General features: G+C 36.3%; 1 protein-coding gene across 3 annotated transcripts in view; it reads right to left on the reverse strand.

Moving 5' to 3' along the window:
- sema5a (sema domain, seven thrombospondin repeats (type 1 and type 1-like), transmembrane domain (TM) and short cytoplasmic domain, (semaphorin) 5A) overlaps positions 1-17,975 on the reverse strand; it is a 233,000-nt gene that overhangs the window by 60,655 nt on the left and 154,370 nt on the right. For all 3 annotated transcript variants that reach the window (XR_003672528.1, XM_028434683.1, XM_028434682.1), the window contains 5 exons: positions 15,382-15,586; positions 9,871-10,078; positions 7,715-7,832; positions 4,656-4,837; positions 2,225-2,368 (listed from right to left, as the gene is read on the reverse strand). Coding sequence is in view for 2 of the 3 variants with exons in the window: in XM_028434683.1 (XP_028290484.1) it covers positions 2,225-2,368; positions 4,656-4,837; positions 7,715-7,832; positions 9,871-10,078; positions 15,382-15,586 (857 nt within the window). In the remaining variant the exon portion in view is untranslated. The remainder of the gene's footprint in view (positions 1-2,224; positions 2,369-4,655; positions 4,838-7,714; positions 7,833-9,870; positions 10,079-15,381; positions 15,587-17,975) is intronic.

A 17,975-nucleotide genomic window follows, 5' to 3' on the forward strand; every position in this document is an offset into this window, starting at 1 on the left:
GAGGTCTCGCTTTGTTCACTTTTCTGAGTTCCTGACTTTAAATATGACCTTGAGCAAAGATCAAGGTCACACATTGAAATGAAATGTTGTTCAATGGTACCGGTGGCCAAGTTATAGGGAGTTTTTTTTTTTTTTTCTTTCTTTTTTCTGTGACATCATAAACTTTGACCCCTACCAATCTTTTTACTAGTAGGCCATACAGCTTTGGTCCAACGAAATAAAACTCTCCACTTGAGATGAGCTTTTCATAAATGTAAGCATCAAACTTGTACGATAAATTTCCATAGAGAGATGGTTTTTGACACTTGACACAACCTTGACTTTGACATTTCAAAAAAGGCTGACTGCACATCCTTGACATTGCCCTTATGAGATGACATACATGTCACTCGTGCTGCATTAATAACCTAGGAGGAGACGCAGGACAAATGAGTTGCGGTAGAAAAATAATAACTCCTACGTGAACAATGTATTTAACAATTTTCAATTACCAAATACAATAAGACAGGCAGAGTCTGTGCTTTTCTTCTTTGTTGCTACAGTAATATTTGTTACCAGGTAACGTTTTTCCTTTTTTGCCTTCTGGATATCGTATCGTCTCTGCTTTCAGCTTTAGTGAACCTAAGAAGATATAAAGATGATCAGCAATCAACCAAATATCGTTAAAATAGGACCTCTAATTTTATGTCAAAAAATCCCAAATTCCATTTAGGGTTTACCCATGTACGCATCACGTTACCTTTTTCTGTTTCATCATCTTTCCCTGTTTGAATCAGGTTTTTTTTAAAAAAACTAATTAGTTATTGTCTGTAAATATGTCTTTGTGCTGTCGTCAGGCTCAGAGCAGAGTGGAGAGGAGACCCTTAACCTCAACGCGTGATATTCATAAAAATCATCTGGTAAAAATATACAATAAAAAACCCCATGTGATATTTCTGCGCTATAAGCACCGCATGTGTTCTTTACTGAGCTTTAGGACTAATCTAGTGACTCTGAGGAGGAACAGATGAGGAGTCTGTGTTTGACTCTGTGTGAAACGCAGCCATAAAAAAAGTTCACGTTAATAAACTAGATTTGGTTCATTCTTGAACATCATATCCCTCAAATCTGACACTTTTAATGTTTAACAATACAGAACAAAATTGAATTATATAAATGTATTATATTTTATTTAACATCTTTAATAATATATCTTTATATTATATAAATACAAGTATATATTTATACAAAATAAATATAAACTTTGATAAGAATGATGGCGTAATGTCAATATAGGCTACAGTGTTTTATTTTTGTTTATATTTTTGGTTGGTGATGTGCCTTGGGATTTTTTTTTAAATTAAAATATGGTTGAAAAATACATTTTAGATGACCTCATGGCTATTAAACTTTCAGAAATGTTACCAAACACCAACGTTATAAACAAACCTCGGTAACAGGAAAAATACCTTGAAAATGTGTGCAATGTTCCCAAAACATTAGTAATGAATCATTTATTTAACACTAACTTTTTTTCACAAAACCTCACATATTGCACGATAACATGATTACTACTCAATACATTACACGTAGGGCAATATTTTCAACGCATGGACATATTCATCCATTTTCCACACTTTTTCTAGTCATTCATTGTCTTGTTTGTCGGTGAAAAATAACGTGTAAATATGATATTGTCCCAAAAAATGCATGTGAGGCATTTCTGGGGCTTGATTGTAAACAAAAAACACAAAAAAAAGAAATGGGTCAGTATTATTTTTCAGTTTCAGAACAGGAATTCCAGCTTTTTCCATCCGTTTTCTGTGTTTATGGAACACACGAGGCCCTATTAAAGCCATGTAAACAAGCCACAACACAATCTGTCAAAAGCCTCCTTACAGCTATTTTCTGCCTTTGCTAAAGAGCTGAACTTCACAGCTCGATAGCGAAAAGAAAAACAGAGAAAAATCTGAAAATAAACATTTTTTTTTCCCTTCAATGCAGAAGGTTGCATTGAGACCATGCAAACATCTATAAAAATGTGTGTTTTTTTCCCTTGAAATTACTTAAAAATGTCTGTAAGCCTTATATTTACTCACAGGCGAACGTATGAACTCTTTGTAACTTTGGTTTCTCGTTCTTCTGGATCCACAATAACTATTATTTAATATTGTATGAAAACAAACAAACCACCCTACAACCATTTGAGATGTTTATTTATACTCCGGCACATTGTTTTGTTTACCTCTCCTCGCGGTTCTGGCCCACGCAGACTCGTCCGCCGTGCCGCGGTGTCGGGTTGCTGCACGACCGCTGGCGAACCTGGAAACCGATGCCGCAGCTGGTGCTGCAGGGAGACCAGGAAGTCCAAGGAGTCCACGCTCCGTTTCTATGGAAACACACATCAAACATCAAAGTATTTATTTTACACTCTCTGTGGAGCTTAGAGGAAACAGTGGGTTTGTATTCAAATAAAATCACATTTAAAGGCTAAAAAAAACAAAAAAAACAAACAATACGCTAAATTTACAATAAAATAAAATAAAATTTAAACAAAAGCAACTTAGCTGAACACGAAAACTGAAGAAAACTTCTTTAAAATCAAGTTAATACATAAAACATTCAATAAAATGAAATAATTATGGCTTAATAATAATAGATCAATCATTTAGACATTCTGTATATGCAAATATTTCTTTACATTTTTATTATTTACATAATGTAAACAGGAAGTTCTAGGGCAGGGGTGTAAAATTCATTTTAGTTCAGGGGCAAAATATGGAACAATTTGATGTCTATTTGGCCACAGATTTTAGGAGGGAAAAAGAACATCGTGTTTAATATCAGTCCCTGTCGGATCGTCCAGTCCAATGAATATTTATTTTGTCACCACTTTTAGTGTAATCTAGAGGAAATTTGTGAATTTTTTTGAGAAATTGCAACATTTATAGAAACATTTAGAAGGGTAAAAGAATAATTTAACATCTATTGTGCCCTATAGTTTTTAATAGCAGTCCCTGCAAAAATATTGATTTTCTAACCAATTAGGGGAATTTGGTGGATTTTTTTTTGTGAGAAAATGTAACATTCATAAAAATATTTAGAGTTATTTCCACAAATTGCAATTTAAAAAGACTGTATTAATGTGATATAAACAAAGGAAAACTGCAAAGCCCTAAAAAATGAAGTAGAGTTTCATGAAATTGGTGAATTTGAGATCTGGATTATTTGGTAATTTACACAATAATAAATGTTTTCTCTTTCTTTTTTACTGTGTCCTGCCAGCCAAAATGGAAACTTTAAAGGTTCACATTTAACACGTGTTCTAGGGTCTAAATGACAATTATGTTCTGTTCTTTTATCAGGTTTCCCCATCCTTTGTGTGTGTGTGCGTGCGTGCGTCTCCTTGGCTGGTGGTCCTGTTCATTATGTATAAGAAACGTAAGTTGTTTGTGTTTGTTTGACTAAAATCCTTCTCTCTGCCTCCTCAATAAATTAAAAAGCTGCTGCTTTCTGCAACATTTATCAATACTGACTGAAAAATACTGGTGTTAAAAAGTGAGTGGTTTCGTGCCATTAGTGGTTTATTAATGGATGGAAATTATACACAAGTGTCCTTTATCTGCAGGAAGAAAGAGAGAAGACAGACACAGCAGCCTTTCAGTGCATTGTTAGAATTAAAGGAATTATTCAACTGCTGAATTCCTACAAAGTAACACTTAATCAACACTTGCTGCTTCCCAGAGAGCGACTGTGGGTGTGCAGCAGCGAAGGGCGTAGGTGTGAGAATGCTGTGTAATAATAAACTGCTTCTGTGTACCTGTACACTGTGTCTTTTAACTTGTGCTGTTCTCAAATAATGAACTGAAAAAAAAGGAAAATTGTCAAGAAAAAGTGAAAATGTTGGATATAAAATTCATTTGTGGAGTTTGACATAGGCAAGTGGCGGCCCGGGGGCCACATGTGGCCCTCAGTCTTAGTGCGGCACCAAAAACAAAATCCCCAAAAATTGTATTCCAAGAAGTTAGAAGGAAAATAAAGCCCAACATAATACACAAAATGACTCCCAAAACACACACATTGACAGCAAAATGCACAAAGTACACAAAAAACACACAAAATCGCAACAAAGACAGATACACCAACCACGTAAACAAACAAAAATGACTAGTAAAATAGAAAAAATAACAATACATTACAGAATAGCTCCAAAGACACACAAACAGTCGACAAAATTACATATAATAACAGGAAAATATGGAAAAAGACTAGAAAAATACACAAAGTGACCCCAAAAAACACACAAATCCACAGTGAAATGCACAAAGTACACAAAAATATTCACATATAACACAGACATCTGACAGCAACCATTTAAAAAAAAAAAAACTCTAAAAACATCAACACATTACAGAATAGCTCTGAAGACACACAAACTGTCAACAAAATAACACAAAATGACAGGAAAATACAGAAAACAACAACTAAAATACACAGTGACCCCAAAAACGCACATAACAACAACATAAATGAATAAAATGTCAGAAAAATACACAAAAACAAGAACAAAAAAAACAACAAAACACACAAAATTGACTAAACAACAATTAATTCTAGTCATTCCTTTGCCCCGCCCCCCCGGTAAGAATGTCAAACTCCGCCCATGATGAAATTACCTGGAACAGTTGGCAACCTCAGCGCTGATCCCGTGACACTGCTGACCCCCGCACTGAGGGGCGGGGCTATCGCAGGCACGGGTCCGACACAGACAGGACCCGGTGTTGCCGCCGTCGTTATGGCTACAGGTGGACCAACCGGACCAGGCCCCGAACCCCCCGTCCACTGTAACGTTCCGAACCTGTGAAAGGTGGAAGAAGGACACAAAAAAACAAAAAACTGTCAGTATAAAGACTTTTCTCAGAAATGGGTTATTACACTACATTACATTACATTACACGGCTGCTCTGGGAAACAGAAGCAAACAGAAATCAATTTCCCCTCAAAAAGACACCAAAATAAGTGCTCTACATTATCTGAAATTGTTCAGTTATGGGTTGTGAAATGGAATATCATGGAAGGCTGTTTCAGGGTATAATGAGGCTTTGAACTCAAAGGAGGGAATCAGAAAGCTGAAAACCATCACATTCAGAGGCAGAAATCTGAGAAAATAAAATCTGCTCCATAAATGAAACACTTGAAGTCTGAGAGAAAGACTGCATGAGTCATGATTTATGAGTGACATCATGGGTGTATCAGATTGGACAATGTAATTAAATGTAGACTAGGCTAGGTTAGCCTAGCCACCTTATGACTTCTGTATTGCTATTATGGGTGTGGAAGGTGGTGGAGTGATCGCAAACAAAGACAATATGGATAATAAAGTAGATATGTGTTGGTATAAAGTAGAAAAGGAGTGGAAAAAGTGTGGAAAACAATCTGCCTCCAAAAACTCTTTTCAGGACATCCTACGCACTTCGGTCTAAAAAAATTCTGAAATTTTAAACCAATTGTTTTGTAATTATTCAATAGACACATTCTGAATTTTTTGTTTGATCGGATACTTTTTGAGATATAGACAATTTAATGAGAGGGTTTGTGTCCTTAATTTTCTTCCATTTTCATCTTCCAATATGTCAGGAACTGCGTCACATAGGAAACTGTAATACGGTATAGTAACATAGCTCCACCTACTCTCTCAGAATATAGAAAAAACATCTGCTATACATCTTATCTGGTGGACATGCCAGCTCCTCAAAATAGGTAAAAAGTTAGTGAGTGTTTGGGTCTGGAACATGTTTGGTCGTTCAGTAAACAATTTAGCATATGTCTCAGCTCCCTGTAATGTGATCAGCTTAGAGCTATGAACATAGACTGTTCACATCACTAATGATTAGTCACATATATGCATTGGTTCTTCAATGACACACTCTGGAAATCTGGAAAAGCACTTTTTTTTTAAACTAATTCCATTGGTCTATAACTGCATGTAGAAATGTAAGAAATAATTTGATTTTAGTTTTAACACCTTTCTTGGGATTTTAAACATTTTTTTCTCTATGCGACTTCTTCAATGCTAACATGTTTTTTTTTTTTTTAAAGCTTGTAACGTCAGCGTTCAGTGCCAAGAATCTAGAGGTCATCAAAACAAGAGGACGAGTGAAGCACAGAGGAAGTCACTGTCAGCAGCTGCTATTTTTCATTTTTCATTCACAGTTAAAAAATTGGCATCAATGGTAAACAAGCAGAAAAGTCATTTAGTTCACCATCAATCGCTTTGAGTTAAAAAAAACCTCCATGGGGAATTTGTGAATTAATTAAAAATATCAAAAAATCATCAGTCAATATGAAAAGGCCAACAAATTATTTCATGTCTGATTCCTAAAGTTTGTTTAAAGCAGGCAGTTACAGAGCTGATTCACTCTAAAGGAAGAACAATAATCCATTGAGTGGATTTGACTTTGCGTCATTTAAAATCTAACTTTGCTTTCACTTAAGTTTGTGTCAAGGACAGCGTTGGCAGATGGAGAGCTTCCCACACACTCAGACAATGGTTACACTGAGCTTAATACTGGAATGATTTCACCAGTTTTATGACAGATATCAGTTGTGTTTGCCAAACCTGGTTGAGTAACATTTTCATAGGACGAGTTTCACATCCACAAAAAACTCCATCGAGGTGCAGTTATTCTCTAAAGTCCCTCTAGGAAGGTCTAAGGTAGTTACGTTAAGTGATCCTCCACAGTTTTTACAAATGTGGTCAAAAACCTTTGAAATGTACTTATTAGTACAAAACACATTATTTTGCACCATATTTGTTTTATTAACTTTTAAAATTGGGACTAGTTTACAGTTTTAGAACCTGTGTTCCTCCATCTTGAATTCATGTGATTGATGATGTCACACGGCCCCACTGCCTGTAAACATCCCATTGTTTTCTATTGGAGTGAAACATTCAGCCTGATTTTTACATCATTTTTTCAGCTTTTTATATCATTTAACAGCTTTTTCGGTCAAAATAACAACTTGTGCTGCTTTTGGTTGCTCTAAATAATCAAGAAAAGTTAAAGATGTCGATGTAAACCTCTTATGTTTAAAGAAAAATAATTAAAAACAATTGTGACTTGAAAAAAAATCTGTGACCAAAGTTAGCGAGTAAATCACGAACTGTTGAAGGACTCACACCCAAAAGGACTCGCTAACTTCAGCCACCAGAGCATGTCAGCTCACTGTTTAAGGGGGAGTTAAGGTCCATCTTTTCTGCTTCATTGTCAACTACCAAACGGCAGAGTTGGAACTGTCGCCCCCTGCAGTCACAGATCTTTTTGGGTCACAGCTGTTTTTATCCTCTTTCACAAAAAAAAGAGGTTTACATCCGCATCTTTAACTTTTCCTGATCTTTAGAGCAACCAGAAGTAGCACAAGTTGTCATTTTAATCTAAAAAGCAGCTAAAATATCTAAAAAGCTGTTGAAACAATGGGATATTTACAGGCAGTGGGGCCATGTGACATCATCAATCACATGATTTCAAGATGGAGGAACACAGGCTGTAAAACGGCCCATTTTGTTTGGCTTTTAACTGCTAAAACTACTTGTCATATTACTTTTAATGTTAGAACAGCTCTTTAAACTTTCATTATTACATGTACTCCTTTCTTTTTAACGTCTGTACCTTTTTGTAATGTACAGACGTAAATTGTAAAGTGTATATAATATAAACATATTATTCACACTCACTGGGCACTTTTTGATGCTCTGCTCCCATTGGCTCATTCGGACACTTTCTTCCAATGTAGTGCACTTCTTCAGCAACAGATCCCAACCACAGTACGGGTCCCTGGCTCCCAGACAGGCCCTAAGAAAGAGAAATGACCTTCAATTAATAAAAGCTAAAATATACAAATATGGTATAAGAGGGGTGGCATATGAATAGGTATCTATTAATTATTAAAAAGACAAAAACAGTTTGACCACATTAATAATGTAAAATCAGATGTGTGTAATACCAGTTGTAAAATGAGTTGTGGAGTACCCCAAGGGTCAGTCCTTGGACCTACACTTTTTCTTATTCACGTGAATGATGAAAAAATATAAAACATGACTTAGAAACTGTAGAGAACAAAATTATGAAGTTTAAAAAAATGGTTCGATTCCAACAAGTTGTCCTTAAATTTGGTTTTTTGGTCAAAAAGCATCAGATATTGAGGCTTCTTTATTTATTGAACTAATTCAAATACAAAGAAGAGATGCAGATGTTATAAGTTTTATTTAGTTTTATTTTATTTATTCATGTTTTTCAATAAATATTTTTTCAAGAATGTCTTGAATTCAATGAACAAACAATGTGTACATACTGTACTAGTCTCCACATCTGGTTAAAGTGGGAGATTACGGTGCATAGAAAAATGAAAGGTAACATGATTAGAAAGGTGTGAATATAAGAGCTGAAGAAGACACCAAAGTATGGTATGAATCATACGAGATAAGAAAGAAAAAATTAATTAAAAAAAAGAAAATGGGTGAAATTGTAGAAAAACTTAAATCAGGATATACGAATCTGTTTATGATTATCGAGAATTAACAAGCATTTAACTGGAGTGAGACTCGTAAAAAGAGCCTAAAACACTTTGCAGACTAATTTCTAGGTAATCGTCCATCCATTACAAACAGATTTACATTTGTGGAGGAGAATGGTTCATCAGCCTGAGAAATATATTTACTGAATCTGTCTTTTTTTGTCACATCTAACTCGGATAACTTTTAGTATGCAATGAAAAGGTAAATGAAAATCAAGCCGACTGTGACAGGACGACATTCTGAGATAAATACTTTATTTATATAGTGCTTTTCACAGACATATAGTCAAAGTGTTTCACAACAATAAAAGACGCATTCAAAAACAAGAAAATACAATCATTATCGGCTCAGCATTTGTGATTAATTGTAATCAAACTTTAGTAATTGAGAACGTAATTGGGAAAAATGTCAGTCACAGCAATCATTAAATTTTAAACTGTAATTGACCCCCACCCTGGGTGCTTTCTTTGCATTTGAAATCACAGATACAGTATAGGTGAGACTCAGACAGTGGGTGACATAATGTCTGGGTGAAGACAAAAAAAAAAAAAACGAAGAACGTATACTTGTCCTAAGGGCCTTAAACTCAACACCACTGTCAGCAAGCCAAGACAGACGAAGCCTGTTATATTTCAAAACCTCAAAGAAATGTCAATAAGGAAACCCAGTAACTCCCCTCAGCTCTTGACTTCTGCTTTGTATTTTGAATGAGTTCAGAAAAAGAGAGCAGACCCAGAAGCTGTGATTAAACATCACGATGGCAGCAGTACACACACACACACACACATATATATATATATATCATCACTGAGCCACAGCTGCAATAGTATTTTGTGTATTCCAATAACAACTCATTGTGTCAGAGGTAAGGATTGCAGGTATGATGGATGGGACACTAATCAAGTGGTGAGTCTTCACAGCTCGTCTTTTTTTTTTTTTTAACTTGTGGATTTATACCTTGATGAAGCTTCTACCAGACAGACAGAAATACAATATATCAGATAAACGTGCCTGCAGTAGCTGGGAAACTGTGCACAAAGGAGACGGTGCACAGTTTTCATGCTCATGCACGATTTGATGACAGCCACAAACAGCGAGGCAGACACAGGGCAGCTGTAAGCACCTCCAGTGGCTCACACAAAGCTGCTTTAAAGGGTTTTAAATCTCGGCGACGGCCCCTGACCAATTCAAAGGCCTGGCCTCCTCTGATAAAGCGCATCTTATGAACAGGGGTTTAAAAGTTTCTTGCAAGCACAGTTTCTGTTGAGATTCACGTTGTTGTTTGGTATGGTATATTTGTTTGCGCTCCTACTCACTCTCGACTCTTGTGGTAGCTGCATCTCTTGAGTGGGATCTTGATGACCTGGTCGCGTACGCCCACGTAGAGCTCGCTGCGACTGTGCAGGATCAGCAGGCTTCGGATGTGCTGCCTCTTCCTGGGCGGGAACAGCTCGATCTCCTCCAACATGCAGCTCCCAGTGGACTGGTTAAGTGGGGAAAGCACTTTCCTGATAGTACCGTAATCTGAAAGAAGAGTGGAGAGAGGAATTGACGAAATGAGCCAAGAGTACAACAATGTTGAGAAGTGGAAAACAATGGTAGAAGGTTTAAAACCTCTTCTTTGAGAAGCACATACCCATAACAAATAACGTTTTACAAATTTTCTACATGACCTACATGGCTAATTGTAGTGTCAGATTGAAGTAGGACCATTAGTGGTTACAGATTATGTGAAATTTTGGAAATATATGATGCTGAGTGACAATAAATCATGTTTTAATTACAGAAATCTGTAGTCCACCCAAAAAAAACCCAGAGATTTGCATCAAATATAAAGCCAATCCTCAGTAGGGAAGGCTACAAAGGCCTAATTGAACTAATGTATGGACATCAACTGCTGCAAGTTTGGTGATAATAATAAACATGAGGCCAAAGCTAGACATTTTTGTAAAAAACAAGTGTGAAGCTGTAATATCTCAGTCAAATTGATTCCAATCATTATTAGTCTTATTTTTGACCAATAGATGGTGCATTTTGGCTTGAAATGCTGTGCCATGTGTAATGCTATTTCTCACTGCCTTCTTTGATTCCGTTACGCATAAGTGTTAATAGGCAATGCTTTGACCAATAAGAATGGTTGACACAGCGTTGAACAGCTCAGAACCTGTCAAAATTGGTGATATCAAACACTGCGGGAGTGGCTTTAGCCCTGGCAAATCAGAGCTGGATGAAGGAGGGACCTGCCTTTTTACGCACGAGTGCTTTGCGCTCATTGAACAGATTTCTCAACTGAGAAATGCCTGGATGTGTGTAATGGTGGTATATCTATCTATCTATCTATCCATCTCTCCATCTCTCTATGTATCTGACAACACAATTTGGATGGATCAAAATATGGAGATTTATACACACTGGAGTAGCATTTGATAAGATTCAGAAAACTTTCAGATTCAGAAAAGTTTATTTGTCCTCGAGGTGCAATTCAGTTTCAGTTCAAGAAACAACAAATGTAAGAGAATTTTTTCCACTGTGTATTTTCTGATTTTGTGGTGTTTTGGTACATATCATACCCGACCTGTATATCACTAGATTCAACTCTCGTTATAGAGCTCTGCATTTATTCTGTGACTCACAGCAGTGAGAAAACCCAAGTTTGCTGAGTTGTAGACTCTTCCCTCCTTCAACACAATGGCCTGGTGTGTGTGCTGCAGTCTTTTGTTCTGAATGTGCGTTGGCTACAATTTTAGCTGAGTTTCCTGGGATTACGGAGAGATATAGAATATGTGATTTCAACATTTAAACCAGTGAAAGTCACGGAGGCTGGAGCTGCCCCCGCAGGCGGGTCCATTGGGGCGTAGAGGTTAAAAAAGACAGCCAAAAATAAAAAAAAAATAAACTATTTAAAAACAATAATACACTACTAATACTTCCCAACACTGCCAGAAACAATTGTATGGCTCATGTGCCAAGCTTAGCCAAGCCATCTACATGCAGTGCTGTGTCTTTGGCCACAGAATTGATCCACTACTTGAATACATGTTACGTGTTTTTCAGTTGTTCTTTTTAGGCGGTATACTCCAGGAAATGAAACATTTTATTTCTTTTTCTAAGCGAGGTATGGAAATCTGTGTCATTGTGAATCCACGCTGACCTTTTACTTTGTGCAAAACAGGCTCTGTGAGATGAGGGAGCGCTAAAACAAACATAATCTATTATACATGGTGTTCCTTGGGAGAGAAAAAGAAAAAAGTAATTAGGTGCTCGGTGACACCGCTGGAAGAAGGTGAAATGCTAATAGATATTGCAAAAGTTAAGCATTGTTCAAGCAGCGTGACCGCCTGTCCAATAGTTATTTGAATAAACAAGCAGCACGAAACAACAATTAAAGCCAAGAAGCTATAGAACCGCTAGCTATGGTTTTATTTTACAGCATTTCTTCTCATAATGTGTTTTAAATACTACTGGTGGCCTGTGAGATCCATAGTGCTCCCTTGTGGTTAAACAAAATAGGTTTACATCGACATCTTTATCTTTTCCTAATTATTTAGATCAACCATAAGCAGCACAAGTTCTCAATGGGATGTTTACAGGCAGTGGGGTTCGTGTGACATCATCAATCACATAACTTTAAGATGGAGGAACACAGATTCTAAAACTATGAAGTAGTCCCATTTTGAAAAGTTAATAAAAACGAATATGGTGCAAAAACAATGAGTTTTATTAGGCATAGATCTACTAATGAGTACACTTCAAAGGTTTTAGGCCACATTTATAAAAACTGTGGAGGATCACTTTGAAAAACACTTCCTCATGCCAAGTATTGGTTGATCAAATTCAGCTGAATCTCGATATGAATTTGATTTGCAAATATTGTATAATTCTCTTATGGAACAACCATTTTTTGGACTGTGGAAGAAAACTGAAGTAAATGGTGGGAACGAAATTAACTGTAAAGCATCAACACTAAACCATGTGTCCACTGAGAGGTGCATAAGGTTTCCATTTTAAGAACTGGTTTTATTCGAGCTTTGTAATCCATCAAACAAGGGTTAGAAATCTTTTGTACTTGATTTAATATCTAACCACCATAAACAATTACTGGTGCACAGTAAAAAACAGAGAATAGAAGAGACATGTAGTGCAGTGTGACCACATCTTCAGGCAAATGGTAAACATCCTAAAACATGAGGATACCATTTGAAATGATATGCATTTCAAAGGCTGCATTCAAGCATCAACGATAGCTTGAGATTAGATACAGTCTGTGTGCGAGTCCGTGTTTTGATGTTTTTATTAGAATGTGGGTAAATCTGAGGGGTTTTTGTTATGTGAGCAGCTCTGGGGCTGCAGCAGCATTGATCACAGCAGCGTGCAGACAATGAGAGGGAGTTAGAGGCGGTGAACTGGAGCGAGTTGTGAATATACGTGTGTATGTGTGTGCGTGTGTGTGTGTGTGTGTGTGTGTGTGTGTGTGTGTGTGTGTGTGTGTGTGTGTGTGTGTGCAAAAGCGTGAGCTCAGATACAGGATTTCCTAAAAATAACATTGACGAAACGACAGGAAGATGGTGTTAACGTTTCCTGGAGGGCTTATTGTACATTTTGTACATATTGTACAAAGAGGTCAGAGCACAAGGGTCCAGTTTAACTGGCAGCCACACTGGGCCACGTACAGTCCCCAAACTAAATGTACAAAATGACAGGAAAATACTCAAAACAAAAGCAAGAATACATTAAAAAAAAAATACAAAGAATTATAAAATTGCAGGAAAATACAGTAAAAGACAAGTAAAACACAGAAAATGCTTCAAAAACACACAAAACTAATACAAAAATGAACAGAACGACAACAGTAATACACAAAATTACTCCAAAAACCTACAGTACTCACAAACAAGCAAAACGACACAGTAAACAACAATTAAAAGACAAAAAAAAACTCCAAAAACACACAAAACTAATCCAAAACTGAACAGTAATACACAAAAATACTACAAATAGCACAAATGACAACAAAAATAAACAAGACAACTCAAAAAAATATACTAAATTACAGAAAATGACAACAAAAGTACACAAAATGACAGAAAAATACACAAAACAAATGCAAGAATACATTTAAAAAATACAAAGAATTATAACATTGCAGGAAAATACAGTAAAAGACAAGAGAAAAACACAGAAAACACTCCTAAAACACACAATACTACAAAAATGAACAAATCGACAACAGTAATTCACAAAATGACTCCAAATAACACAAAACGACAACAAAAATACACAAAAAAACTCAAAAAACATACATTTAGAAAAAATTATATAAAAAGTACACAAAAAGACAAGAAAAATACAAAAATTACTCACAGGATTAACAAGCAAAACAGTAAAAGACAAGAAAAACACAAATACTCCAAAAACAAAAATAATACAAAAATGAACAAAACAATAACAGTAATGCACAAAAATACTTCAAATAGCACAAAACGACAACAAACAGACTCAAAAACATACATTTACAGAAAATGACATAAAAAGTACACAAATAGACAAGAAAAATACAAAAAATTCACTTCGCAAACCCACACTACTAACGAACAAGCAAAACAACATGAGAATTACATAAAAATTACTCCAAAAATGCAAAATAACAATATGACTCCAAAAAACATACATTTTACAGTGAAGTGGGTCACAACCAACTCTGTTCTGAACACCTGTTCATAATCCATGCTTGTGTGTTTTATTATCCCACTGACAGTCAAACAATGGTGTGCTGCTGATACGGCAGTTTTAAGTCTCACAGCACATGATGTTACGGTGGCTGTTTGATGGAGCCAGCTGCTGATAAGCAGATGTTGTGGACGTGTCAGTCAGGGTAAATGTGCAGCGGCAGCATGTGTGTGTTATGGATCACCCGTCTGATAATATGTCAGAAGAAGACAGAGTATTTATGATTATTTTGAGGGAGGGTGCCTGATAGTGACATGTGGCGTGCTGTTTCTGTTTCTGAGCGCTGGCGTTGAGGTAGTGCATCTGTTTGAGAGCTGCTGCAGTGCATCTGGAGGACATATGGAGGTATGAAATGATCAAACTTGAGTCAGAGCTTTGAAGGCGATACAGATCGATTGGTTTCATTATTACTCCTGCAGACTGTTTTATTTTTCTCACGTCGAGTGCACTTCAAGGCTTTAAAGCTCCAAGTATTTCTCAGTATTAATCAATATTCATGGTCCAAAAAGGCTCCAGTCTTCACTTCACAAAGCAAAAGAGCATCTCTATGTCAATACCAAGAAATACAATTCTTTATATATTAATCATTCTTACCATTAGTGTTGCTGTATGGAAACGTATTACATTTCCTTGGAAAAAATAGAAAAAAAATGTTTTTTCTGAATAATTTTTTTTATTTGTTTTTCTGACAATTTTTTTTCTTCTATTCACAATATTTTTTTCATGTCTTTTGGACTAATTATTTTTCGGTTTTTCAAACAAATTTTTTTTATCGTTTTTTTCCGTGCAATGTTGTTCTGTTTTTTGGCCTATTTTTTTTAATGTTTTTTGGACTGTTTTTTTTTTTTTTTTCCTTCTTTTTTTTGTCAGAAAAAATTACTTTGAAAAACAGAAAAAAAAAAAATTGTCAGAAAAACAGAAAAAAAAAACAAAACTCTGAAAAACAGAAAAAAATTACTGTGAAAAACAGAAGAAAAAAATTGCCCCAAAAAATTGCATTATTCAGAAAAACCAACTAAATGTAATACTTGTTATTAATATGAAAAATCCCACAATTTTAATGACAATATTAGCAAAATACCAGTCCAGTAAAAACTTACCCGTGGCTAAATAAATAATGTGGAACAGCGCGTCTTTCCCCTGCACCACGTCCACCGCCACATGCGTAAAACGCACGTTGTCCTCCATGAAGTAGGGCACGGGAACCACTGGTTGGACAACCTCATGCATCAGCAAGAACTTCTGAGCGTCCTGCAGGTTTCTTTGGGTCAGGTTGACGTAGGAACCGGAGTCAATGGTTCCACACTGTGGGAATAAAGGAAGGCTTTAATGAAAGTGAAGCACAACAAACAGACTACTGCGTGCATGCAGTGGTTTATATATACAGTATATATAGATGTTTAAACTACTACTTATTCTGGAGATTGTGTTGTCTTTTCCCTTCAACATATTTTTAAAAATGCAGGACAAAATTTTGTATGCAAAGCATCTCTACAGACTTTTCTGGAATAGTAAAATAAGTGCATCGATGAACTCAGTATAATTCCAGACGAGAGGAAAATGCAACACGATATCCAAACTTTCTCATTGCATCAGAAGCATCTCACGTACATTAGTTGGATTAAAAGTTTTATATCAAAGCTGGTGGTTTTTTTTTCCCACACACATTTTGAGACCACAATTACAACTTCAACCCCTCGGAGTCAGTATAACCTTAAGTATAACCCATTGCCAGTAGGTTTTTATGGGTGATTTTTTAATTTATTTTGGCCAATTAATCAATAACCGCTAAACTTACAAAAATGTCAGAACATAGCCTAGCATAACCGTATCTGGTTGGTATAATCAAATGAGTTAACCGCCAAAAATCTATGGAATAATAGCAATAAAGTACACGGAAAGCAACATCCTCACTAATTATACACTATGCACTGCTGGTTTATTGAGGATATTAAATGAGAATTTATTGGAGCAACTTGTCATAGAATGTACCAGATATTTGAATTAACTGGGTGTGGAGGGCTTGGTCCATAATAATGAGTTTGCATTGATTTTTATAGTTGTTCGGGTTGTAATTCAGCTAAAAGTTACATGGCATGTGCTGTACATGGTAAAGAAGACTTTTCTTTACCGTGGGGGCAAAGGGTTAAACATCTGGCAACTTTTATTGATATATTAGTCATGGAATGTATTTGAAATGTTATCGAGTTTCAGATATTGTTTGATTATCTTTGATGCAAATAAGCTTTAAAGGAATCCTTCACAGTCACAGTGATTTACTCGCTAACTTCAGCCACCAGAGCGTGTCAGCGCACTGTTTAAGGGGATAGTAAAGGTCCCTTAGGAGAGCTCTTCTTCTCAGCTTCATTGTCTACTACCAAACCACAGAGTTGGAATTGTTGCTCCCTGTGATCACTGATTGCTTTTGGTAAACAACAGAGGTTTACATCGACATTTTTAACTTTTCCTGATTATTTAGATCAACCAAAAGCAGCACAGGTTGTTGTTTTGGCTGAAAAAGCTGCTAAATGATCTAAAACTAAGGCTGCATGTTTCACTTCAACAAAAAACAATGGGATGTTTACAGGCAGTGGGGCCGTGTGACATCATCAATCATGTGATTTCAAGATGGAGGAACACAGGCTGTAAAACTGTAAAGTAATCCTATTTTTAAAAGTTAATAAAACAAATATGGTGCAAAATAATGTGTTTTTTTAGAATAGATCTACTAATAAGTACATTTTAAAGGTTTTAGGCCACATTTGTAAAAATAAAATAAAAAAACAGTAAAGGATCCATTTAATGAAATGAAAATGAGTTTAACTAACAAAACGTACAGAACTAAGGAATCTATCGTGCATTTTTCCACAGAACAAGTAATAAGTGTTTGACTTTCAGCTTTATTTCCCATGAATGAACATGAATTTAAAATGAAGGACAGTTGGATGAGTAACCATAACTACGGATTGTTTCTTTTTTTACAGTAAAAGGAGATCATGGCCAGGGTGAAGATACAAATAACAGGCCAACACAGAGACCGAGAGGGACATACAGTAAAAGCAGCCGTGCTCTGCCATTACATGGACTAAAAGGACTGCTGATGTCTTATATCTGAACACAGTGTAATGTTTCTCTCATGGAACACATATATAATCTGTTCTTGCTTTGCTAACACAGGACCATGACCTCGGGTGAGGGACGTTTCCATCTGAGCCGTTACGTGGACAATGATCAGTGATGGAGGACAGAAACGTGTGTCTTCCAGGGTCTTAAATATGGACTATGTAGTTACACATGTCAAGGCTTCCTGTGTGTGCTTTTGTCTTTGCACTGTGAGGAAGTGCACGGATCCCAAATGGGCCGTGGCTACGTTTCCGTCACAAAGCGAGGACACAGTGGAGGAGGATTTATGGCGTGTGAACGCAGTGTGGGATGGAAAATGGGACGAGACGCCAGCATTCGGTGGTGGTCCTCCTTATCTGCCCGGGATGATGAGTATCACTTACAGAGAATTATGTTTTCTGGAGCGCACTGAAAACTTGCTGTTTCACAGGGTTTATCATTAGACTTCATGCTTTTAAGGCTTTATGGTAAGACTTTAATTTAAATGTTATACTTAAGGGCGACCGTGGCTCAGGTGGTAGAGGGTCGTCTTCTGATCGAGAGGTTGGGGGTTCGATCCCAGTACCTGACT

This window comes from Gouania willdenowi, chromosome 20, assembly GCF_900634775.1.
Source record: "Gouania willdenowi chromosome 20, fGouWil2.1, whole genome shotgun sequence".
In the NCBI taxonomy this organism is placed as follows: domain Eukaryota; kingdom Metazoa; phylum Chordata; class Actinopteri; order Blenniiformes; family Gobiesocidae; genus Gouania; species Gouania willdenowi.